Raw genomic sequence first — 22,454 nt, forward strand, 5'->3', positions numbered from 1 at the left:
TAAATTAATCCCTGAATCACATATGTCCATGCATTCCTTGTTCTGTGGACTATAATAAAAAGATTTTGTCTTATCGTGTCATTATAGGCTACATTATAGAAAGTATAGGTCTACTGTGTTTCACATGACTGAGCCTACAATTAAAAATACTCCTGTCTGTTCCTTTGCTCATCCCTGTGTCCAAGGCCATTCCTTTATTTAAAAAGATCCAGGCTAGTTAATTGTTCTATATCGGTTGTTGAAAGTAACTAAAAAGTAGTCTTATCAGTAATTTATTACTCTACGCAGACAGTATCATTGTAACATATTACTTTAAAAATGAAGGTAACTAGTAATATGTAATATATTGCATTTTGAAAGTAACTTGCCCAACACTGCCTATAAGTATAGCACCTGAGTAAAAGTCTTACAGTATCTGATATTAAATGTACTTAAGTATCAAAAGTACAAGTAAAAGTATATTATACATGCATATATTGGATCTAACATTCAGCACTGTTCTCATTACCAGAATCAGTGTATTTATTTTTCTTATCTTGTCGATAAAATTAATTAATTTAAAAATGCGCCACTTTGGCTCTGATGCAAACCGCATCAGCAAGTAACTGGTAACTAATTTTATCAGATAAATGTAGTGGAGTAAAAAGAACAATATAGTAGAATATAGAAGTATAAAGTAGCAGAGAAAGGTATTATGCAAATGAAGTACAAGAACCTCTAAATTGTACTTGAGTATCTGTACTCTGTGACATTCCATCATTGCAAATGGAAAGGAAATCTTGAATGTCTTAGGTGCCAATTAGTCATAAGTACCCATCATTGCTAACTAATGTTCAGAGAAGGTGCTGCTATGGTGAAGCCAGCCGATGCCCACAGCAACGACCCCACCTGCTCGTGCACATTCCCATGAACAGTGAGGTCTGTTATCGCTTTGGTTTATGTACAGCCTGTGAACAAGTTGGCACATTTGTGCAGTAAACTCAATAAAGTTGCATTTTTTGCTGGTATGTGACTCTTTTGGATTGTAATTTGTTATAATTTCATATCACATGTACACTGTCAACTTTTTTTTTTTCAAAGTAGTTTGAACTACTACTTTGCTTTAGTGGCTTTAGTGTACCAAAATTGATTTCCTCCTTAGGTAGCTTTGTTGTAGTTCAACCGCTTCTAGTGTGAAGTGAGTGGTAGCCAGTAATATCTGCAATCATAGCCTGTGACTTGAGCCTGATGATTCACAATTGACCTTGGAAATAATAGACAAAAAAATCTTAGTCCTTAAAATGTTCTGGAGCTTTTAGCCCCATCTTGTGGCCTTCATCAGTGGAAATTTGCAACCAAACAACCAAACTTACGACTGAATCATCTCAACACCACTTTCTTGTACTAAGAATTTCTTTTGGTTAACTGATTTGAGCATTAAGTGTTGCACAAAAGACAGATGTTGTTCTTCATAAATATAAAACATTTATTGCATTAATGTGTATAAAAGCGTCATTTCTATACACATTTCTTTGGATCTGTTTTCTGACTCATCACTGAACACAATCCACACCGGATCAACATGTTTGCTTACTGATATCTCAGTGATCATATTTCAGCCATAATAAAAGAGCATCAGAGTCAGGCTAAAGAACATTTATACCTCAAATTTAAATTATACAAGAAAAGCAATGTAATAGTTTTTGTTTGAACTGTGTGGCTGAAGTGGTCTCTGACATTATTTACAGTGGCTTAGCAGATACATGAATGAAGTGAGGATAACGAGTGGTTTGATGATTTTAAAAAAGCATAGTAAGAGGAGTGTACAAAATGCTGTGAAGGCATTCACTTGTCTTGCATCTTCTCCAGGATGGGGACGATCATGTCGAACTTGGGTCTCTTGGCTGGGTCTTCGTTCATGCAGAGCCTCATCAGCTTGCAGATATGAGGTGAAATCCCCGGTGGAATGGTCGGCCGAAGGCCTTCGAGAGCCACCTGAGCAACAAGGGGGAGGCGAGAAACAAAGTTGCTGTCAACATGCAAAAAAAAAAAACAACCTTCAGGATGTTTTGAAGGTATGATATCCAGTGCAGTCTGTCCAAGAGATACAGAGATGTGGATGTGAATACATTATGAGCCTGTGGGTGGATGAATACTTGCGGCCACTTACCTTCATGCCTATCTCCATGTGTGAGAGGTCAGCAAACGGGACCTCTCTGGTAACCAGCTCCCACAGTAACACTGCGAAGCTCCACATGTCAGCAGATCTTCTGTTGATGTCTTCAGGCCTCTTCTGCAGGGCTGGAAACAAGAGGGACGAGTCAAACCATAAACCAAATTAGCCATCGGGTTTGTTTGGTTTCTGTAACATGGGCAACACACCAGATGAACAGCATGACTACCACTGAACTGGGATTAAATTATAGGCCTACAGTGCAGCACGTTCCTTACTGGATGACTCATAGAGTCTAAGGAGGCATGATAGGGGGAGGAAGTAGGCAGCAGGGAGGACAAAGAAATACCTTCAGGGGCCATCCATGCTGGAGAGTACATACGACCAGGACACTGGAAGGAGAGCTTGGCATCTGCCATGCTTATTCTGGCTGTCATGTCCTCATCGATCTGCAAATTAATCACATTATCAAACATGTAGAGAGTCGGCATCACCTTAGTTAGTAGCAATAACAGACTCAAATTGTTTAGTTTATAGTTGTGGTTGATCATACACCAGTGCTTAAAGACAGTACAGCAGCGTCTTACCATGACGTGCTTACTGTTGAGGTAAAGCCGTGAAACCATTGGCTCTAAGGTGTGGAGGAAAGCCATGCCGCTGGCAATGTCCAATGCAAACTTCACCGCTTGGCTTTGGTCGACCACCAGAGCTGAAGAAGGGACAGAAGAAGAAGGCAGAGGAGGAAAGGAGGCAAGAGTCAAAAGTTAAGATGGGTGTGTGATGCTCCATCTATAGCTACAGTAGTAATCCTCAGCCATAGGTCTTTGGAGCTGAAACAGACTTTAAAGGAAACATTTTATGCACATTTTCAGGTTTATAATTTTATTTTGGGTCACTTCTAGAATAGTTTTAAATGCTTAAATACCCCAAAATCAGATTTCTCATACTGTCCAGTGCTGCAGCACTGTATTCCCCCTCTGCCTGAAAGGCTCTGCTCCTGTCTCTTTAAGGCCACGCCTCCTTTATACCCAGTCTCCCTATGATTGGTTAGCTCACACATGCCTGACCCAGCACCGCTAACAACTACAGAGCAGCTGTGCTAAATCAATTCTTACATGTCAAACTAGCTGCTAGGCATAAATTGTGCAAATGTGTGATTCTGACGTAGCCTGAAGTCACAAAGTCACAGGATTAAAGGCGGGACTAGTGATGAGGCATTTCAGGAGCAGTGTTTTCCGTGGGAGAGAGGAGCTTCTGTTGGTGCACAATTTGACCTTTTTAACTTTCATGATCTCTTATATGCACAAGAGAAAAGAAGACAAGGAAAAAAACTGAAAAAGCATAATAGGTCTCCTTTGAGGCAAATCAGCGATTTTCATTTATATATATACATAAATGCAAACTACTTACTGGTGCCTTGGTGGAGTATGTTGAAGAGGGATCCGTATGGCATGTAGTGGGTGATGATGATGGGGTGAGGGGATGGAGGTGCCTGACACGCCCCAAGCACAGGCAGAATGTTAGGATGAGAAAAGATCCTATCGAGACACGGCAGGACGAGAGGGAAGTGTGAGATTTTTCATTTTCACAAAAAAGAAGGGAAAAAAATTTAAAGAAGTAATTATTCTAAGAGCAAATGTGTCTTTCTCAGATGATAAGGAATGAACAAATTCAGAGTGTGAGGACGCCCAACTGAAAAAAAAAACATGAAAGCATGAAGAAACCTCTTCAGGCAATCTGTGTGATTACACAAATTTGTACAATCTTGGGCCCTTTAAAGTTAGCCAAGCTCTTTCAGCATCTGAAGCCCTTTCATTTTGGCAATACATGTCAGATGATATGTTGCCTCTGGATCTTTATGCGTACTTTTGTGCGTGCTTCCTTTTTTTTGAAAGAGAACAAGAACTGAAGCCAACATGAAAGCACGCTGCTGCCAAGCTGCTGCTCAAAGGTTCCTCACATTTCTGCCCTATTAAGGTTTTGTTGTTTCCATCACTTAATGAAGTTGGTGGTAATAATACAACTTTGCTAATTTGCTAATATTCCTTCTTTCATTTGCTTGTTTGATATTCACTGTTATGTATTTTGAGTAACCAGACCCAGATAGGCGATTTCTGAGTAAATTCCTGCTCCTGAGTTTCTCCTTCTGGATGTAACACACTCACAAATATGTCAACAATGAAAGCCGACATCCTTTTGGGGGGCCCTGCTGAACAAGTCCTAACAAGCTCATACCAACTTACTAAATTGTCTGCACATACTTCAAATGTCATGTTGCAATGGGGTTCATGTTCACTACGATGGACGGAGGTTTATGGAATTTGTTTTTCACATTGCAGTTGCCAACAACTTCTTCACCACACCAGCCAAAACCCATCTGCTTGAGCTCTCAAATTAAAACCCCTCTGTCTCGTTGCACAAGAAGCCATCAATCAATCACGTCCGAGCACTGTGTTTACAAGACGCCACAGTCAATTCAAATGCCCGTAGACTGATGAGCTAAATGAAAACCAACCACAACACTTTGTCATTGTCAGAGCTCTGATGTGTGGGTTACCTGAGTTTCGGATGCTCCTCGTTGAAGTCTCTGCTCTTCCTGGTGGTCCAGTCTCTCACCTGCAGAACCTTCACGATGATCTCATCCCCCTGCCACCGCCCCTGCCATAACTGCATGCAGAGCACATAGTCGATTAAACACCCAAGGAGCTGAAAAATAATAAATATAAAAGACCTGACCAAGCGGTAAAGTTCAACTGACCTCTCCAGACTGGTTCTCATTGATCTTTGCCAGGAGCGAAAGCTGCTTAAAGTCAATACCGGCCTGCTTGTTGAGGGTACCATTGCCTGAAAGAGCCAAAACGTGAATAAACAACCAAATGTCCGTATTTGATATGATGAATCTTTTTCCTTTTTTACGACATGAATACTCACGAGGTCGTGTTCGCATGGTGCCCTTCCAGAAAGTTTCCTTATAAGGGACTTTGGTCATACTCTGGCCCAATTTCTCTGCCTTTTCTACAAACAGGAGTAACGACACAAAAATTAAATGGTGATTCTTAATAATTGTGCCAACTTAATGATTTTTCTTTTCATAGGAAATAGAGTGTTGAGGTGTTAAAGGTCCCATATTGTAGAGAAAAGTGAGATTTCCTGTCCAACCCTAGCAAAGCAGGTGCTAACCCTAACCCCAAGTGCTATATAAATACTGTGAAACTCCATGGACAAATGCACACGGCCTCTATTCATAAACTGTGCATTTAAATGAGCCGTCAGGACTTCCGTAAGGTTGTGATGTCACAATTATACATTCACTGCCCTCAGTCACATCCCCACCACAGCCAACTTTGTGGGCCATGCGTGCTCTGGCCTGTGAGAGCTGACCAATCAGAGCAGACTGGGCTTTTCAAGAAGATAGTCACTAAAACGGAGCATTCAGACCGAGGGTCAAGAGACTGTATGAAAATGATAGTGTGATTTTGAACATTAAAGCATGTAAACATTTTCTAGTAGACTCCTAAAATAAAAGTAAGACCCTGAAAATAAGCATAATATGGGACCTTTAACACGCCCACAGATGAGGTCGAACCTTGCAGCAGCTGTTTTAGGTGAGGCTTGGCCTTGTCCAGAGGTGTCTGTCCATATCTGTTACACACACACACCTGGGCACCACTGGTCACCAAGTCCTAAAAAAAAAAGAGTTAGAATATGTTTTTTCAAGCATAGGTTTTTGTTATGAAAAGCACAGGCACTGGGAGCGTTCAGAGTACCACTGCTTTGCAAAGCACTGTAGTGGCTGTTTCTCCCCAGAAGAGGGCCTTTACAGCCAACACATTGTGCCAGAGGAAGTGCGGTGTCTGCGGGTGTATCGTTGCACTGTACCTCTGCCACTTCGTCTTGGCCCCAGAAGCAGGCGTAGTGGAGCGGCGTGTTCCCGTGCTCGTTGACTGTATTAGGGTCGGCTTTGCACTGAATCAGCTGGCATCGCAGGTCATAAAGTGAAAGAATTGTACAGCAGAGGAAGTATTGAGAGTAAACACGTGCACCCAGCTTGTCTGCAGGCATCAGATACTTAAACGTAATGCTTTTTAAGAGTAAGTAGTATATGTGTGGTTCTGTGTAGAGGTAGGTTTTCTGTAGGAATGTGGCTATTACAGTAGAGGGATAAATAAAAACTAGATGTAATGTGTGTGTCACTATTGAAGGACCTGTAGAGGACCTGTGCACCAGGTCCAGATGTCACCACACTATGCCTGAGTGTGTGTACCTTCGCCACGATGTCTCTGTGTCCATGACTGGCGGCGAGATGTAATGGGGTGTCGTCTCCCCGATTCATCACATTAATCCGAGCGCCTCTCATGATGAGCATGTCAACAACGCCGCTCCTCCCTTCCCTGCACGCCCAGTGGAGTGGGCTGAAGCCGTGGTCATCACTGAAACGACAATCAATCTTTAAACCTGCTGTGATGACCTGATTAGAATATTTTTTATTACACGGTGGAGACGTACTTGAAGTGTGTGTAGGAGGGGGCTGATCTCTGAGCATATCCCAGCTGACAAAACACTATCTGTGTGGGTTTTTTCTCTTTGACACACAGGTTCCCACAACCTACCAGTCTTTATTTAGACTGAAGCACATGCTTCCTCGCGCTGCTGCCGGTGGCCTATAACCCATCTGACGGCTGGCCTAGAGATAGAATATGTCCGTGTAAGCTGGAATGCCTACCTACAGCGTACATGGCACTGCTGCAGCCTACAAGGAGCCAAGATATCACCTACGTGTGACTGGCCCCTTCACCCAAGCGACCCCATTTACATTAGCTGACCCCAAAGGCAGCTGCTGTGGCTCCTCGCTGCCCCATGCAAAGCCGCAAACTCCGCTCTCTGTTTACCAATCAACCTCGGGAGGGCTTGTTCAGCCTGTAGGAAATAGCTGCACTACTAGCTCACACTGAAGTGAAACAGCACTTCATCACATTCTCTGTCAATTCTGAGGCAGCGCTGTGGACAGACAGTTCATAGTCTGACCAACCCTGACTGTGTGCTATAAAAAGTAACGGGGGAGGGAAAAAAAAAACTCAGGAATGACAGAGCGGAAAATACACAGTGGAATCCTCAGCTACACATTCTCTCTCCCTCTCTCTTTTGCCCTGTGTCTTCCTGTGTCGCTCGCTCGAAGACACATCCTGGGGGAGATCTGATATGGCACTTAATGTTTGTCCCGGGGGGACTCCGAACTTTTTTTTTTCATAAATTGAAAGGAAAAGCATTTCAGTTCCTTTCCCACCAACATCTAACACTTATAACGCATTATTGGCTGGTTCACACAGTGGAGCCTCTTCAGTCAGCCAAAGCAAAGGGCCTCCAGGCTGCATAATGACTGGTCTGCTCTCTCAGATGTTTATGCGGGGCTGCAGCTATGCTGCCTGAGAGGCTCTGTCAGCGAGGGCCTGGCCTGGCCCTGTATGGAGTTGAACAGAGGAAATGGCCTTGGCTGTTGCGTGGTTGGCTCGCAGCTCTGCAGCAGTCAAAGTCAACGTCAACAAACTGCACATATATGGCCTGGCCCAAGAATGAGATAACCACGGTCTTTAGCAGTGAGGTCTTCAAGCTCCCTTCCAGCAAGGAAATGATGTAAACAGGCAGAAGCGCTCTGAATATCCTATTCAAGTTTAAATACAGTCTAACAGTTTGTACTTTGGATCGATTAATTGTTGATTTTTAATAAACAACATGTCACAAATTGTTCCGAAAGAACAGGGCGGCATCTTCAACGTGGTGGTTTTGTCTGATCATCAGTATAAATCTCCCAATGATTACATCATAATCTGAAATCAGTCTGTGCTTTTCAGGATGAGTTTTAGGGCTAAATTCTCTCATCTGACTCATTTATGTCACCGCGCAACCTCCCCAGATCACCCACTGCTTTTAAACACACACACACAGTTTTTGGGGATGACATCATGAGAAGAGAGATCCAAGACGAAAATGGAAAAAAAAAAAAAAAGAAGAAAAAAAAGAAACTGGACTGGAATTACCGGCGCTGGGTGATGCTCAGCAGTATGTGACGATGCAGGGAGAGCACAATATGGAAACTATGTGACCACACACACCCACACACACACACGCACCAGCAAGGAATCCCCTCGCCCACCATACCAAATGTGGTACGCTCGCTATTAAGTCAGTTCCAATCATTAGGAGGCCGTACAGACTTTAAACAGGGCTAGCTAGATTCTGAAGATAAAAGTCTGTGCAGATGTCTGCTCACCCCAAGTTGAGGTCGTTCTCTGTGTTGTCCAACCACAGACGAACGGCCACAGAGTTCCCCTCTCGACACTGCGTGAAGATGTCATCCATGGTTATGCTGCAGGCCGCCTCTCTTGACTAGTTGCTCTTTCAGTCTCTTTTGAGATCAGGAACATGTAGCCTACAAAGAGGTGTTAAACAAGGACTCCTTACTGCATATCAAAGGTTTTTCCTCATAAACAAAGTTAAAGGGGCACTATGTAGTTTTGGAGAAGAAATTCAAACTCAGAATTTTAATATTTACGATATCAATGAGGTAATAATACAAGCTCAGAATTATTTATTTTATCTATAATTCACTGAATGTTCTCAGAGGAAAATAAGGTCCCAGAACACTGTTTGAAGGTATAAAGTGGCAGGGTCCGCCACATATAAACAAAGTAAAACAGTATGAAATTCTGTTGTCCTTTAAGATCAGTTTGTTTACTCAGTAATGAAAACAAAGAGTTCGTTGAATTTGTTTGTTTACACAACACAAAGGAGATCTTTCCCACAAAAAACTACATACTGCTCCTTTAATATAAACGATTGTATACTCTATTGCACTGCGCATCTGCCAGCAGGCTGAGCAGGTAAACAGACATCACTCACCGTCCTCTGAGCCTTCAGGAGAAGGTTGACTTGCATTAGGTTCATAATGTGAAATAAATGTGTGATGGGAAAAACATCCCCTCAGGTGGAAGCCTGGCCCTCCTTTGTCTTTATACACATACATTTCCTACACAATCATTGTAAAGGCAGACTAGATGTATCTGCTGCACAAAGACACACAAAGACAAAGAGTCCACCGTGATGAAATCATGAAGTACGTAAGTACATTCCCACATTTCCCCCTTGGCTTCATCTTCCTCTGTAGAATCGGATGGGCTGGCCTCTTGGATCACTTTGAAATCTATTGTTAAAAAGTCAACACATCCACTCCAAAAAACTCCCCGACCCCAACGGAAGCAGAACAATTCAACATCCAAACAAACTTTGTCCAAACTCTTACCGGCTGCGGATCGATCGCTTTTTCCTCTCGGTTCCTTTTTTTCTCCCCCAAAGTCTTCGTCTGCTGAAGTCTAGAGGAGCAGAGAACCGTCGGGCTGAGTCCACGCCCCGCTCCTCCGAGCTGATGTGGGCTACTGGGGAGAAGTCAGAGGAGCTACTGGCGGCGCTGTCCCGGGACACCCGCACAGCAGCGCCCCCTGCTGGACGCGATGCAGGGCCGAAAATACCGAGGTCAGGTGAGGTGGAGGAAGGATGTGGGCAGGTTTTATTTATTAACAGTGAGAATACGTTTCTCCAGTGCTCAGAAGTCATACTAGAGTAAAAGCAAAGATATGATGTTACAATATTACTAGTGAACCATTAAAATAATACCTGAGTGAAAGTCTGAGTGTCTGATATTAAATGTACTCAAGTATCACAAGTCATTTTCTGGCAATAAATGTTCTTCTGTACTAAAAATTAAAAGTAAATTATAGCCTACATATTTTTTACATGTTTGTATGTACACAGCTGTATACTATATGTCAACTGATGATTCGCCTGGCACATTATTGTATCTGATACTATTTTTCTGATTCTCCAAATCAGTGTGTTTCTTTTTTAAAATTTTTTTTTTAATGTGATTGTCGATAAAAGAAATTAATTAAAACTGCTACTTTGGCTCTGATGCAGCATGCAATCTGCAAAGTCACTAGTAGCGTGATATCTAATACATGTAGTGAGTAAAGCGTAGGCGACAATAGTTGCCTCGACCTTAAAATTGAACTTAAGTACAGTACTTTTTACTTTTTTTTCCATCACTGTGTAACTGAGTACATTTACTCAAGTACTGCACTTCAGTTCAATGTGCTTGATCTTTAACTGAGTATTTTCATTTTATTCAACTTTATACTTCTCTACTACATCTCAGAGACGAGTACTGTACTTTTTACTCCTCTACATTTGTCTGACAGCTCTGGTTACTTGGTTCACTTTTCAGATTCATTTTTCATCCCCTTTCTATCGAGTAAAAAACAACAACAGAAAAAAAATCATAATCCTTTATGAACTGAGAAAATGCTCCGACTTCTTAAAGGCTAACTAACAGTTTTCCACATCAAAGTGTGTTTACATGTCTTGGAGAGTACTGCTGCTCCGGAGGAAGCTGCATGTAATGTGATAAATTCAAATGTCACTCAGTGAGTTGCATTGTGGGTAATGTAGGTGCCAGGTTTTGAAAAGGAAGAAGAATATGTGAGATAAAGAAGGAGATATCTCTGGTTCTGACGTATTGATTTGGATCAATTGTTGATTTTCACCATGTGGTGTTGCTACTAAGTAAAGGATCTGAATCTTTAACTGTAACTTGTCATGAATGAGGATACATTCATGGTATAAAAACTGCATATCACAGCAAAATTGTGATCAGATGACACATCATCAATAGGCACATTTTCCCTGTGGAATCACATCTTTTTGTTCAGCATGCATTGACATGAAAAAAATGAGGACATGATATGATGGCCTCAGGCATATGGTGGAGGAAAAATCCACGAGTATCAATTTCATTCTTGGTTTACTTTGTGATTTATCAGCATTATATATGGAGGGCCTGTGACTCAGAGCTGATATTGGAGCCTGAAGAATACCAGAATTTTCAGGCCAAATGTGAGGGTGACATACCCAATGAAACCTCACCAATATTTTCTGACATTAGCTTTTTTGTCAAATATAACATCTTCAATCTGATCGTGGTTGCTTGAGCTTATTAAAGAACAGCAGACATTCTAACTTGTCACAGCAGGAAAACAACATTAATGATGGCTGCATTCCATTTAGATGAGCTAGTGCCAGAGCTCTGGTGTCGTGCACGTTCACTCACTGACGAGGCTTACTGGAACACTTAATAGAATGCAGCCATCGTTAAAGTTATTGGTCACACCTGTGCTTTTCCTGCTTTGACAAGCCAGTGTAAAAGGGTGTTTTCTGACTGACCTGGACACTGTGACTGATGTTGGTATTCATGGGAGCAATAATAACTTTAATGACAGCTCGGCTCTATAATTTTATATATACAGGACTGTGCATTTCCTCCTGTGACATGTCAAAATGTCATCAGTCAGTCAGGCTTATAAGTGTATCTATTAGTGCTCTCTGGTGGCCACACTGTGCACTGGCAGTGGCAACACTGTCTATAGTACTGTCAATATTTGCAGTTTATGTGCCGCAGGTCTTACCGACAGCCATTTATCTATCATGAGCTAATATGTGCTTACATATCAGCTTTGACGATTTATTGGTCAGCCTTGATATTTAATCACCCAGTCATGTTTATTTAGATTTGATAAGCCCTTTTGATTCGCACAGGTGTGAATAATAAAATAAACAATGGCTGAATTCCATCGAGCTGCTCCATTGTCAGGGTCCAGGTACTGGTTTATAACTTGATGAGACGCATGAATAGAACAAAGCTATCGTTAATGTTAGTGCTAGTGATACCCATACTTCTACCACGACTACTGTGTTGGAACCTGATTGACTGACACTGAACTTTTGAGGCCGATACCAACATCAGAGTTTGAGTTTATTTTATTATTACAACTTATAACATTTATTGATGAAGATCCCTTAAATTTCATTGTTACAGAAATAATAAGTATAAGACATGAGGCCTACTAATTGCAATATTTTCCAGTAGAAAGTTTGTACATTGATTGGCCTCATACACCTTACTTTTTTCCAACTAATAACTGCCTCACATTTACATTACAGTACAGCAAGACCGATTGTCAGTGATTTCAAAGGAGACTCTTAATATTGAAAAATGTTTTCTTTAGAAAAATGATACCGTCATGTGCAGCTGCGTAATTACCAAATCTGTCTTCTTCTAGCACCCAGTTCCTGACAGAAGCTGTGAATCTCACTGACTTGAAGTATATATCTCGGCTGTGCTGAAGAACATCAGTCTCACAGGCTCCACGGAACAGACTGTGGATCTGATTTGTTTCTCAGTCTGTCAAACCAGAGCAGACCTCAGTGTTCCTGTGTGATTAGACTGATTGCACCGCAGCCACTTATTCATAATATCTGATGTAAAATATGTTTGGTTTAATGTTTTCTGTTATTTATGTGAAACAGTGTATGTCTTGGGACTAAAGACAAATTTGAGAAGAATATCAAAGTGGCAATAAAGTGAAATCAACTTTGTGGTTGAGGAGTGAAGCCATCGGGAATGCTGTTTTAAGATGGCTTATCATGGCTCTGCTGCTTGATTAAAGAGTACATAGCGTGTTTGGTGCATAGGCAGGAAATGATGGGAGGAGAGAGAGAGAGAGAGAGAGGTGATGATATGTGAACTGGATTCACACTCACAGAGCATGTGGCTCACGCCCCTACCCACTGCTGGGTTAGGACATCCGGCAGCAGGAGGGCCTTTGTTTTCAAACCAAAGATGCAAGAGGTCTTCAATGAAGCATTTAGAAAAAAGAAAACATGAAAAAAAGTATTGGATACTCTCAATTTTATTACTGAAGATTATCCCGTTTCTGCATTTATTTTACAAAACAGTCATCATCAGGTCTGAGTGTGTTTAGGGTCTCATCAGACTTAAGCCTCCTGCAAGTCTGAACTGAGCTCCCTATATGATCAGGCCAGGCTGCAGGCTGGGACTTGAAGCTTGACTGGCAATAGCATTACCATCACACTCACATACACAGATATACACCTTTATAACAGCTTCCTTCTTGTTTTTTCCACTTGCCCGCAAAACTGTGCACATATTTCTTATTTTGGAGGGATCAAATGGCACTAAATCTGCAATTTAAGATTGTTTTTTTCATTTGATTACTCTGTCAAAAACAATGTCAATGTCCATCACAAGTGAACAGAGAGTTAAGAGAGTCGGAAGTTAGGTCTTCCAGTTGCTCATTTTGTAAAACAGGTTAAAAACATCAGAAATGTAGAATATGAAAACAAAACAAAAAACAGAAAATACTCACATTTCAGAGAATGTTACCAGAAAAGGTTATATGACATGATGATATCATATATAATAATTTTATAATTTATGTCACTGTATTAATCATATATTTAACTTGACCCAGACTGGGAATTATTATTGACTTGATGGAGGTGGAAGCTCTTGAGCTCTCTCTTGGACTGGCAGGCTCTCTATGGATTGAGGAAGTGTAGGTGCAGCTACTGCCGTCACAGGCACATCTGCCGATACGGACGGTGGCTTAGATGGTGTAAAAACAGGAGCTGAGCTGTCAAACTCAATTTGGGGCCCAGCTATTGGCGGCGGAGGAAAGCGTGCTCTATAAGATGGTCCGCTGCCAGCATCATTAAGCACTGATGGATTCATGGCTTCAGTCGCAGGTGTAAGTGCTGTGGCAGCTGATAATGTGACTTCTGTGGCTGTTGTGGGTTTGGACACGGCAGCGTCCAGCCCAACTGGAATATCTAATCCTGCTGGTTTTGAGAATGAGCCAAGGGCGTCTGGTGCCACATCAGCCACTGGGGGAGTCAACAGCGGAGGGATTTGTGGGATGACGGGGCTTTCAGATGCTGGTGAGGCTTCTGTGGCAGGAGGCCCCACGTTTGCTGCTGCAGCCGCTGCCTCTGCTGCCTTCGCGTTTTCAGCCGCCTTGCTCTCCATCTCCTCCATCCGGCGCTGCACCATCCGAGGCATCAGCTGCACGTAGGTGCCCATCAGCCGGTGGTTGGAGCGGATCAGCTTCCCAGCACAGCTGTCCACACAGCGCTCCTGGACAGAAAGCAGCGATCAGAGGTGATGAGTGAATAAATACAGAATGTGTTCATGATCGCTTGTTCAGCCAGAAGTATGTGGACTATGTTCTGGGATTGTTTTTCAAGGTCTGGACGAGGCTCCTTGGTGTCAGTCGGTGAGAATCTCAAAGCTACAGCATACAATGACATTCTAGACAACAGGTTGAGATATTCAACACTCGCATACACTATGTGAGTGTAATGTTGGTGTGTCTACACACTTTTGGCCATGTCCTGTAGTGCTATATGATCAGACGTAGCAGTTAAAGGACAAGCGATGAGCCACAAACCACGGGAATACAATCACAGTCAGAGGCGCAGCTGTATGTATAGGTGTCTCCACATTTAGCTGGAAGGGTATGTATGTTTTCCAGTATCCTTACCTCGTCCATTGTGAGGTTTCTGTAGTTGAAGTTGCTGGTGCATCGCTGGAAGCAGGTTTCAGTCATACGGTTGTAAACCAGGAGGAAATCCCGCAGCTGTGAGAAACAAAATCACCCAAACTTACCATTAAGCTATTCGTATACAAGTAAGCTCACTAATGTAGCCGCCATTGCATATAAATGTGACTTACGTTTCTCAGTTGTTGGTCAGGATCCATCATGTTTCTGTCTTCACTACTGGTTAGCTAAAATGCTACCATCGAGAGCCGGTCAGCTAATAAATCGAGTAAGTTGTAGTTTTCCCGGTCCCCAGCTGTCTGAGGTGAATCAAAGCACAATTCCGTAAGATGTCCTTTACATGTCAGCATCAACGTATCGATAATCGCACCCAAGCATCAACTGATTCGGGTGATAGATTAGGATGGCATGACATTCACATGCGCGCTGCCATGTTTGTTACGAAGATCGTCTCCGCCCTGGAAGACGCTTCACTCGCTATCATAAAAAACGATGCCATTTCCGGTTTCCTAAACGTGATGTTTTTGGCCTTTCGTGTGTACAGCACGACGTTGTTGGCAGTTGTTTTTCCGGATAGATACATAGAATTATTATATTAAATGTATATTATACTTACACAAGTATTATATGTTAAGTACGTGTTGAAAAACCTATCATGCCAAGTCATTTAACAGCTCTTATGATTGTTATTACAAGACATATTTCTTATAACCATTTATTCAGCTTGGATTCTGGCACCCAAACAAAGATATTAAATGATGTATATTAATTTTGATTTCAAATGTCTTGCTAATTTGTCCATATTCTCCTTAATAGTTTAATTCTCTAAAAACGAGGTGGGAGATGTTGATGCCTACAAGTCCCACCCACCCCCTCACCAAGCTGGCCACTAGCATCCACAGCTGAAACTTGTTGCTTGATTGATGTTGTCCGTTTTCCAAGCTAGCAAGATGGTAAAAGTTGGACACTGTTTACCATTAACAATTTAATAAGAGTCTTATTCTTGCTGGCACTCAACAACATGTGACCTGCCTGTTTAATGCTGATTTAACGTCAGTCAGAAAGCTGAGGAGCTAGCTAACTGTCTTCATGGAGCCTGAATAGGTAAGTACTCACAGATGTTTTCCCCCCAAAACACTGATAGAAATGCACAAAAATTGGGATTAACATTTTCACTTTGTTAGGCTATAATTTGGTCGAAATTAACTTGGGTTATTAAGCTTATATATATATATATGGAGGAGATGAGCAAACATTTAAAACCATTGTAGATATGACAGCGAACACTCAGTAGCAAAGGCAGCTGAGCTTCATTATACGGACACAAAAACCCCTTAAAAGCAGCTTTTAAGAACCGAGAGCATTAATTTCCTGACAGACTGTGTGAGCCCAGATAAGAAGGAGTTTGGGTGAATGCAAAGACGTTTATACCGTAGTACACTCTCTCAAAAATGGAAGAAAAAAAATGAAAAAGTCCACATTTTTTGGCCGGTTACTTTGGTGTAATCTGACAGGTGTTATAATTACAGCAAAACCTATCACTACCCTAAAGGTTAAGGCCATAACACCGTTCCTCCTCCCCCTCCTATCATTCTTTTTAAGAGATCATTGTTGTAAATAAGAAAGGTATAGTTTACAGAAACTATAAATGACTGCCAACTAGCCTTTACTGCCACAATATATCAGAAGTATGTCATTGCAGCTGGGTCACTTGATGGTCCAGCTTAATTTGTAAAAATATTCTTTTTGAGCCTGTAACGTCATTTCTATACATTAAAATATGTTCACAATATTTCAAGTCTATCTTGAACAATAAGTGCCTGTATGACATGTATAACACTGAAAACAGGTTTGGTGGGCTGTATTCATTCCTCCTATCCATACTGGACACACTTTTACCGTAAGTTAATTCATTCCAAAGATTATGTGAAGCTAATATGAGGCTTCAGCAGTCTAAGATAGACTGAGCAAGTCTCTTTTAGTTCAGAATTCTCTCTTTGTGTTATTATCCCTCCACTGCAGCTCAGACAGGAAACACTGTCCGGAAACCACAAGGGAATTTTATGCCAAAAAGACAATAACTTTGGATGATGCCCACTTGATGTGACTGCTGAAGCCTCACATTAGCTTTGGGGAAAGTCAAGACCTTATTTTTGCACAGAAAAAGGACTAGAACAAGAATCACTTCAATTGAAAGTGCATTGGGGTCTTTTAATGTCCACTATGGACAGAAGGAATGATTCCATTACCAAAACCTGTTTCGGTGTTGGACACCTTAATTTTGTATGAGGACAGACTGGAAAAATTGTGAACCTATCCATTAAGATGTCACTTTCAGTTTAACTGTAGTATCATTTCTGTGTAACTCTAACTGATATACACCTTTGTTTTTGTGAGGAGGTGGAACAAAGCTGAGAATGAGTTTCCTTTTTCCTTTCATCCTTCCACAATCTGCTGTCGCAACAACCTTAAAACCTTTTTTGTCTGTTTGAGCTGAATAAAAGGAAATCTCCCTTTATTATGTCATCTCAAGCAATCCAGCTAGTTGACATATAGCAGGGCTCCAGACTAAGTTGTCATACTGATTGCACTGGTGCACCTAACTCTTTCATTTAGGGGCACTAGCACATAATTTAGGTTTAATTTCTTATCACATTATGTAAATTACAGGAATTTTGATGACCTCATTCATTATAAAAAAATAAAAAAATGATTAACTGTATTTCAGGTGCATGTGCAACCAAAGTAGTAGCAACCTGGAGCCCTGTACAGTGACAAAATGTAATATAGAGACAGATACATAGTTTCAATCACGTTCACTTGTTTCAGAATCTACTTTTATTATTTTCCTTACAATAAAATGTTACTTATTTCAACGTTAATATGACAAAGGTAAAGTGCTGGTCTCTTTTGCGGTGGTACATAGTTTGAAAAATTAATATTCTAAGATTATTCAGTTACCAATAGTGCCTTTCTGCTCATGTGTTTCCTTTTTGTCGCTTCCCCGTGCTGTATGTCTGCAACAGTTCATCCAAACTGCCTGCGGCCAAAAATTAATCCATAGAGGGGAAGTAGGCCACGGTCAGCTATTGAAAAACTGTCATTTAACGGTTAGTGGGCTGCAGACATCACTTCAGAGCTCAGCCCCCTCAGCAGAAAGCAGGGCAGTAAATTATCCTTTCCGAGCAGGGATTATTGAAAGGGAAATAATCATTTAAGCAGATGGCGCATTAGCTCATAAGTGCAGTAGATTATAAAGCTAATGACCATTATCATAACTTTGACGTGGAAAATTCTCTGTGGGTGACATCTACATAACAATATGCCCACAGGGAAAAAAATACATTGCATTAGCTTTCCCCCTTTTTGCTTCTGCTCACCTTCACTTTTATATTTATGTTAATTTTCTCTTCAGTCATAACACGACTATACAGCAGATTCACATGTTTTTAGACAAGTACATTTACTTCAGAGAGTTGGCTTGGCCATCACCCACAGCATGGAAAACAGATGTAAAGATTTTTTTTCCCCTTTCACACCTTTCTATGAGACAGACTGTTGATGTCTGTCTGATCAAAACAGTGAAAGATCTTCCGTGTCCTGTGATGATTTGCTGTTTTCCTCGTCTTTCGTGACAAATTTAGAAATTTCCACGTGGCCCTTGACCTCTAAATGTCACATGCAGAGTTTCCTTTTCTCTCCTGCGCAGAGAGGTACACCTTTTGTTACCCAGTTGCTCAATGTGGAGAGTTCAAGAGAACGTTGCATCAGAAAGGAAATTGCTCAACAAGCCCTTTGAATATTGAGTATGAGATAGTTTTCATTGCTCTTGGCACAGTTAAGGACCTTTTTGGGGTCTTTTTTCAGGTGGCCTATTCACTTCTGAACAGTTTTAAATAAGAAAACAGTCTTAATATGATGTCTGTCTAATCTTCTCGGACACTCTGAATAGCTTCCACCTCTGACAGCTGTGTACATACACTCCCATTACTACTATAATCTTTTCGTTCCTCACTCTCTTGCTCTACTTTCCATTCTCCACTTCCACCTTCCCAGCCCACTATCTCCCTCTCCATGTCTATACCCCTTTCTCTTTCCAAGTCCTCCGTCTCTTGGGCGATCTGTTGACTGTTCAGGTAGATGCTACTGTGTGAAACCATGGTGCTGGTGTCTCTGGGAGGAAGCTGAGCATCCATGTCCGCTTCCACCTCGAAGAAAGCGTTCACAGGGGCCGTGAGGTGGAGCGACAGCTGATTCTGCAGCTTGCTTCGCCTCTGAGCTTGGCCTTGCTGATGGCAATGCTTCTTCTTCCTCTGCTTACTTTTTGCCAGCTTCAGATCCAGTGAGGCATAATTCAGGTCAGGCTCTGGAGACTGGTTTCAGACAATGAAGACAAAAATCTGTTAGTTAAATGTTTTTTTTTTGATGTGATGAACAAAAATGCTGCAGCACTTCACACCATCTTGAATGCATATTCTATATCTGGAATCTTGTGGCAGTATGTTCTCAAGTATTTCTGAGAGTCAAGTTTATTTTTAGAACATTTCTTGCTTGATCGTGTGCATTGGTTCACATCTCTGTTGACCACAGTGTCTCCAATGTGAGCTGCCTTCCGTTTTGAAAGCAAATCTGTCACGGTGGCCTTAAACTGTGCGTGTATTGTTAAAATAAAATGTGCACCAACACAGTATTCTGTGTGAAGTGTGAAGGAAACAACAAATATTGCATAATAGTAGCATTTGCAAAATCAATTCGAGAGACTTAGAATATACTGTAATTATCCTTTGTACCCTTTAGCACGTTATATTCAATTCATTTCATAATCCGTATTGGTGATGCAACAGGTTTAAAAATAACAACAACAAAAACACATGTGCAAGTCAGGTGTAATCAGAACTAACGACAAGAAAAGTAACATCAAGCAGGTGAAAAATTAACTTTGTATCACAGCTCACAGAAGCATTTTCAAGTTTGCCTTTTTGTTTCAATCTGCAACAATGCCGTCGGTCCCTACCCAGGCTGTTAAATGTATGATAACATAACATACATCATACGAGGTCACACAAAGTAAATGATGAAAACTATGCAGCAACTTCCAGAGAGGTATTGTACCGTTGCAACCCAGCAGTCTGAATACATAGTCACACATACCTTCATGCGATCTCTTGTGTGTTGCACACGCGTCATCATCTCGTAGCAAACCTCGACAGAACCTGAGATCAAGTAAAACGCATGATTTTGATTGTTTGTTTTACACACCATTACTCCATTATAATAAATGTATTTCATTAGCACTGCTGCCAGGAGTTGTAGGAGACAAAGTCTACACAACAATAGCTGCATACGTTTGCTTCTTAAACAATCCTTCTGACAGTCTAGTTAAAAGGTCACAAAGAGCGGCGTGCATCGCTTTTCAAAGCTATCTTGTCTCCTGCTTAAACACTAAAATCACATTTGTGAACAAAAGCAGTATTATACTCACATATCTCAATAGACTAAGATGCCCCAAGGTCTTATCATATTTTTATCTGGACAAAGAGTGCATAAAGGTTACAATGTCCATTCAACAAGCCACGTTCATATACATATGCATCCATCACTTTTTAAAAGCATTACTAGTAAAATGTGTATATAAAAAATAGCTTGCATGAAATGTTATCTTACAAATGAGATTGAATGAATTTTGATGCACAGTTATTCTATTTTTTTTCCCGTACGTTACTATTTACTCTGGCCGTATACAATCCCGTTATTACATGGCCTCAGATCACATATTTTATGTAGATATATATATAGATATGTTTTTTTAATGTGAGCCCTTGTGTCCCCACCACTTTAAAAAAAAAAAAAAAGCCCTTTCATGGCTTTATTTGATAGGACAGGTGAACAGCGTCAGGAGACGGGGAGAGAGGGGACAACATGCAGCAAAGGGCCACAGGTTATAATTGAGCCCGGGCTGCTCCGGCGAGGACACAGTTCTCTGCACATGGTGCAAAGACTTCATTATTTGAGCTACTGGGGCACCCCAAGAAACATTTTTCGAAATGCAATTATTAGTGTCTGTATTGAAACTGCATAGAATCGCCCCAAATGAACTTTCAGCTTATTTCAGTGTACACTAAAATGTATCTCAGACTTAGCCACAAAGCATTTTCAAAAACACATTTCTACAAATACAGAAAAATGAAACGATAATATTAAATTATGTAGACACCATGCGTGACGCATACAAACATAATTCTGTGAAATGCTAAGTGATAAACTGGCGTTCAGAAAAGAAAAAAAGAAAAACGCATTAATTTCATGTCATTTCTTTTAAAAGGTGACAGAATGCAGGCCTGAGCTCACCTCTTCTGTCTGTGCTGATGTTGCCATATATTGGATTTTCCTGCTGCTGCTGATGATTGTGGGGATTTTCATGCAGCTCATGATGATTGAGGTTATGAATATAATGCCCTTCATCCTGTGACGGGCTTCAAAAAGAGATAAAGGAACAATTTCACGGTTCATTTCTAGAATAAGATGTCATTTTTACATAAGAAAGAAAAAAAATATGTTATTATTACAAATAAGATGTATTGGACTAAATAATACTAATAAAAACAAATAAAAAGCATACCTTTCTCCGTCATAAATTTGTGGGTCGCTGCACTCATCTGTGTCTGTATGAATAAAATATTTAGTAACTTACAGAAAGCTGGCAGAGGGTCAGAATCAATGTAATGTAATTTAAAAAGCAAAACAATATAATTAACTTTATAAATAACCATCCATACCTCTGCACCAAATGACTCTTCGTCTGATGCAGAAGATGACATTGAGACAAAAAGAGAACAAGAAGGCCACGGATAACAGCGCCAGCGCCAACACTTCAGTGAAACAACCTATAAGACAAACACAAACTGACCATTAACACCTCAAACCTCAAACTTCTGTCCGCTGGAATCAAAAAGTGAGTTTTCTAAGTCGGTGTGTTGAATTTCAGATTTGTTATCAGCTCTTACTAATGTTTGGAATTTCCCTCCGTATCTCAATAACATCTTACTAACAAACAGAAAAGATGAGAATTTTTAAAAATGCGTCATCACTTTTGAAACGGTGATAAACAACCGTGCAGTCAAACGCTTCAACAATGCTTGACTATTGAAATCCCTGACCTTTGAGAGGAGGGATTGGAAGAAAACAGAGAAAGTTTCAGCTATTTAAAGTAAAATATTATTCTTAAATTATTTATGTACACTTAAAGAATATCTACTGTGTGCTACTGCATATGGATCTAAGGACATTTTTTCAAAAAACCCAGTCGAGTGATTGTTTTTCTTAATGGAAATATAGCAGTTTCTGCCAAACAGTACCAAAACATTCAACAGGAAATTCATTCTTCCTGTTGTAACCACAGTTTTACTGTAAATGAGTCCTAATGTTTATGGAGGTAAAATAAATAATTTGTTTGAATAGAGTTTCAAGGAGCTCCACGTGATAGGCATACTTCCTTTGACATCAACCAACAACGTTATGTGTGAATACTAAACTACAATAAACGGAGCAGAATACAGTTACATACAAAAGTTATGATTGTCCGCTTATTGTGTCGTTTGTTTTAATCATTCAGTCTTTACTTGCACCTTTTGTTCTGCCATATTCTGTGACACATGCTTTAAGAATGATTCAGCTTTTCCTCTTTTATAGGTAAAACCATTTCTACAATCGCAAATATTTACATGTATATGTTAAATGTAGCAATGTTAGTACAAGTTTGAAAATCTTAATGTGATTTTAGAAATCCCAATGGTTGGTCTGATCCTACCTGTCATATTCCGGCCGTCTTGAACAAAGCG

At 40.7% G+C, this 22,454-nt stretch overlaps 2 protein-coding genes and 1 long non-coding RNA gene across 3 annotated transcripts in view; 1 reads left to right on the forward strand and 2 right to left on the reverse strand.

The window, feature by feature from the left end:
• Positions 1–1,441: 1,441 nt before the first annotated feature.
• ilk (integrin-linked kinase) lies at positions 1,442–9,587 on the reverse strand. Its single transcript, XM_084372787.1, has 13 exons — positions 9,450–9,587; positions 8,421–8,579; positions 6,417–6,582; positions 6,032–6,127; positions 5,739–5,835; positions 5,084–5,167; positions 4,911–4,996; positions 4,710–4,819; positions 3,563–3,690; positions 2,740–2,861; positions 2,502–2,601; positions 2,150–2,280; positions 1,442–1,974 (listed from the first exon to the last, which is right to left on the reverse strand). Exons 2-13 carry the CDS (start codon positions 8,507–8,509, stop codon positions 1,825–1,827), a joined length of 1,359 nt encoding a protein of 452 aa, XP_084228913.1. The 5' UTR covers positions 8,510–8,579; positions 9,450–9,587; the 3' UTR covers positions 1,442–1,824.
• Positions 9,588–12,930: 3,343 nt separating this feature from the next.
• Positions 12,931–15,066, reverse strand: timm10b (translocase of inner mitochondrial membrane 10 homolog B (yeast)). Its single transcript, XM_084373381.1, has 3 exons — positions 14,790–15,066; positions 14,599–14,694; positions 12,931–14,192 (listed from the first exon to the last, which is right to left on the reverse strand). The coding sequence occupies exons 1-3, from the start codon at positions 14,817–14,819 to the stop codon at positions 13,542–13,544; spliced, it is 777 nt and encodes a 258-aa protein (XP_084229507.1). The 5' UTR covers positions 14,820–15,066; the 3' UTR covers positions 12,931–13,541.
• A 446-nt stretch (positions 15,067–15,512) lies between these two features.
• Positions 15,513–22,454, forward strand: part of LOC311269242 — a 122,019-nt gene continuing 115,077 nt past the window's right edge. Inside the window, exon 1 of the long non-coding RNA XR_014624063.1 lies at positions 15,513–15,720. This is a non-coding gene — a long non-coding RNA (uncharacterized lncRNA). The remainder of the gene's footprint in view (positions 15,721–22,454) is intronic.

The sequence above is a fragment of the Pagrus pagrus genome (genome assembly GCF_965226575.1).
Source record: "Pagrus pagrus genome assembly, chromosome: 14".
Classification (NCBI taxonomy): domain Eukaryota; kingdom Metazoa; phylum Chordata; class Actinopteri; order Spariformes; family Sparidae; genus Pagrus; species Pagrus pagrus.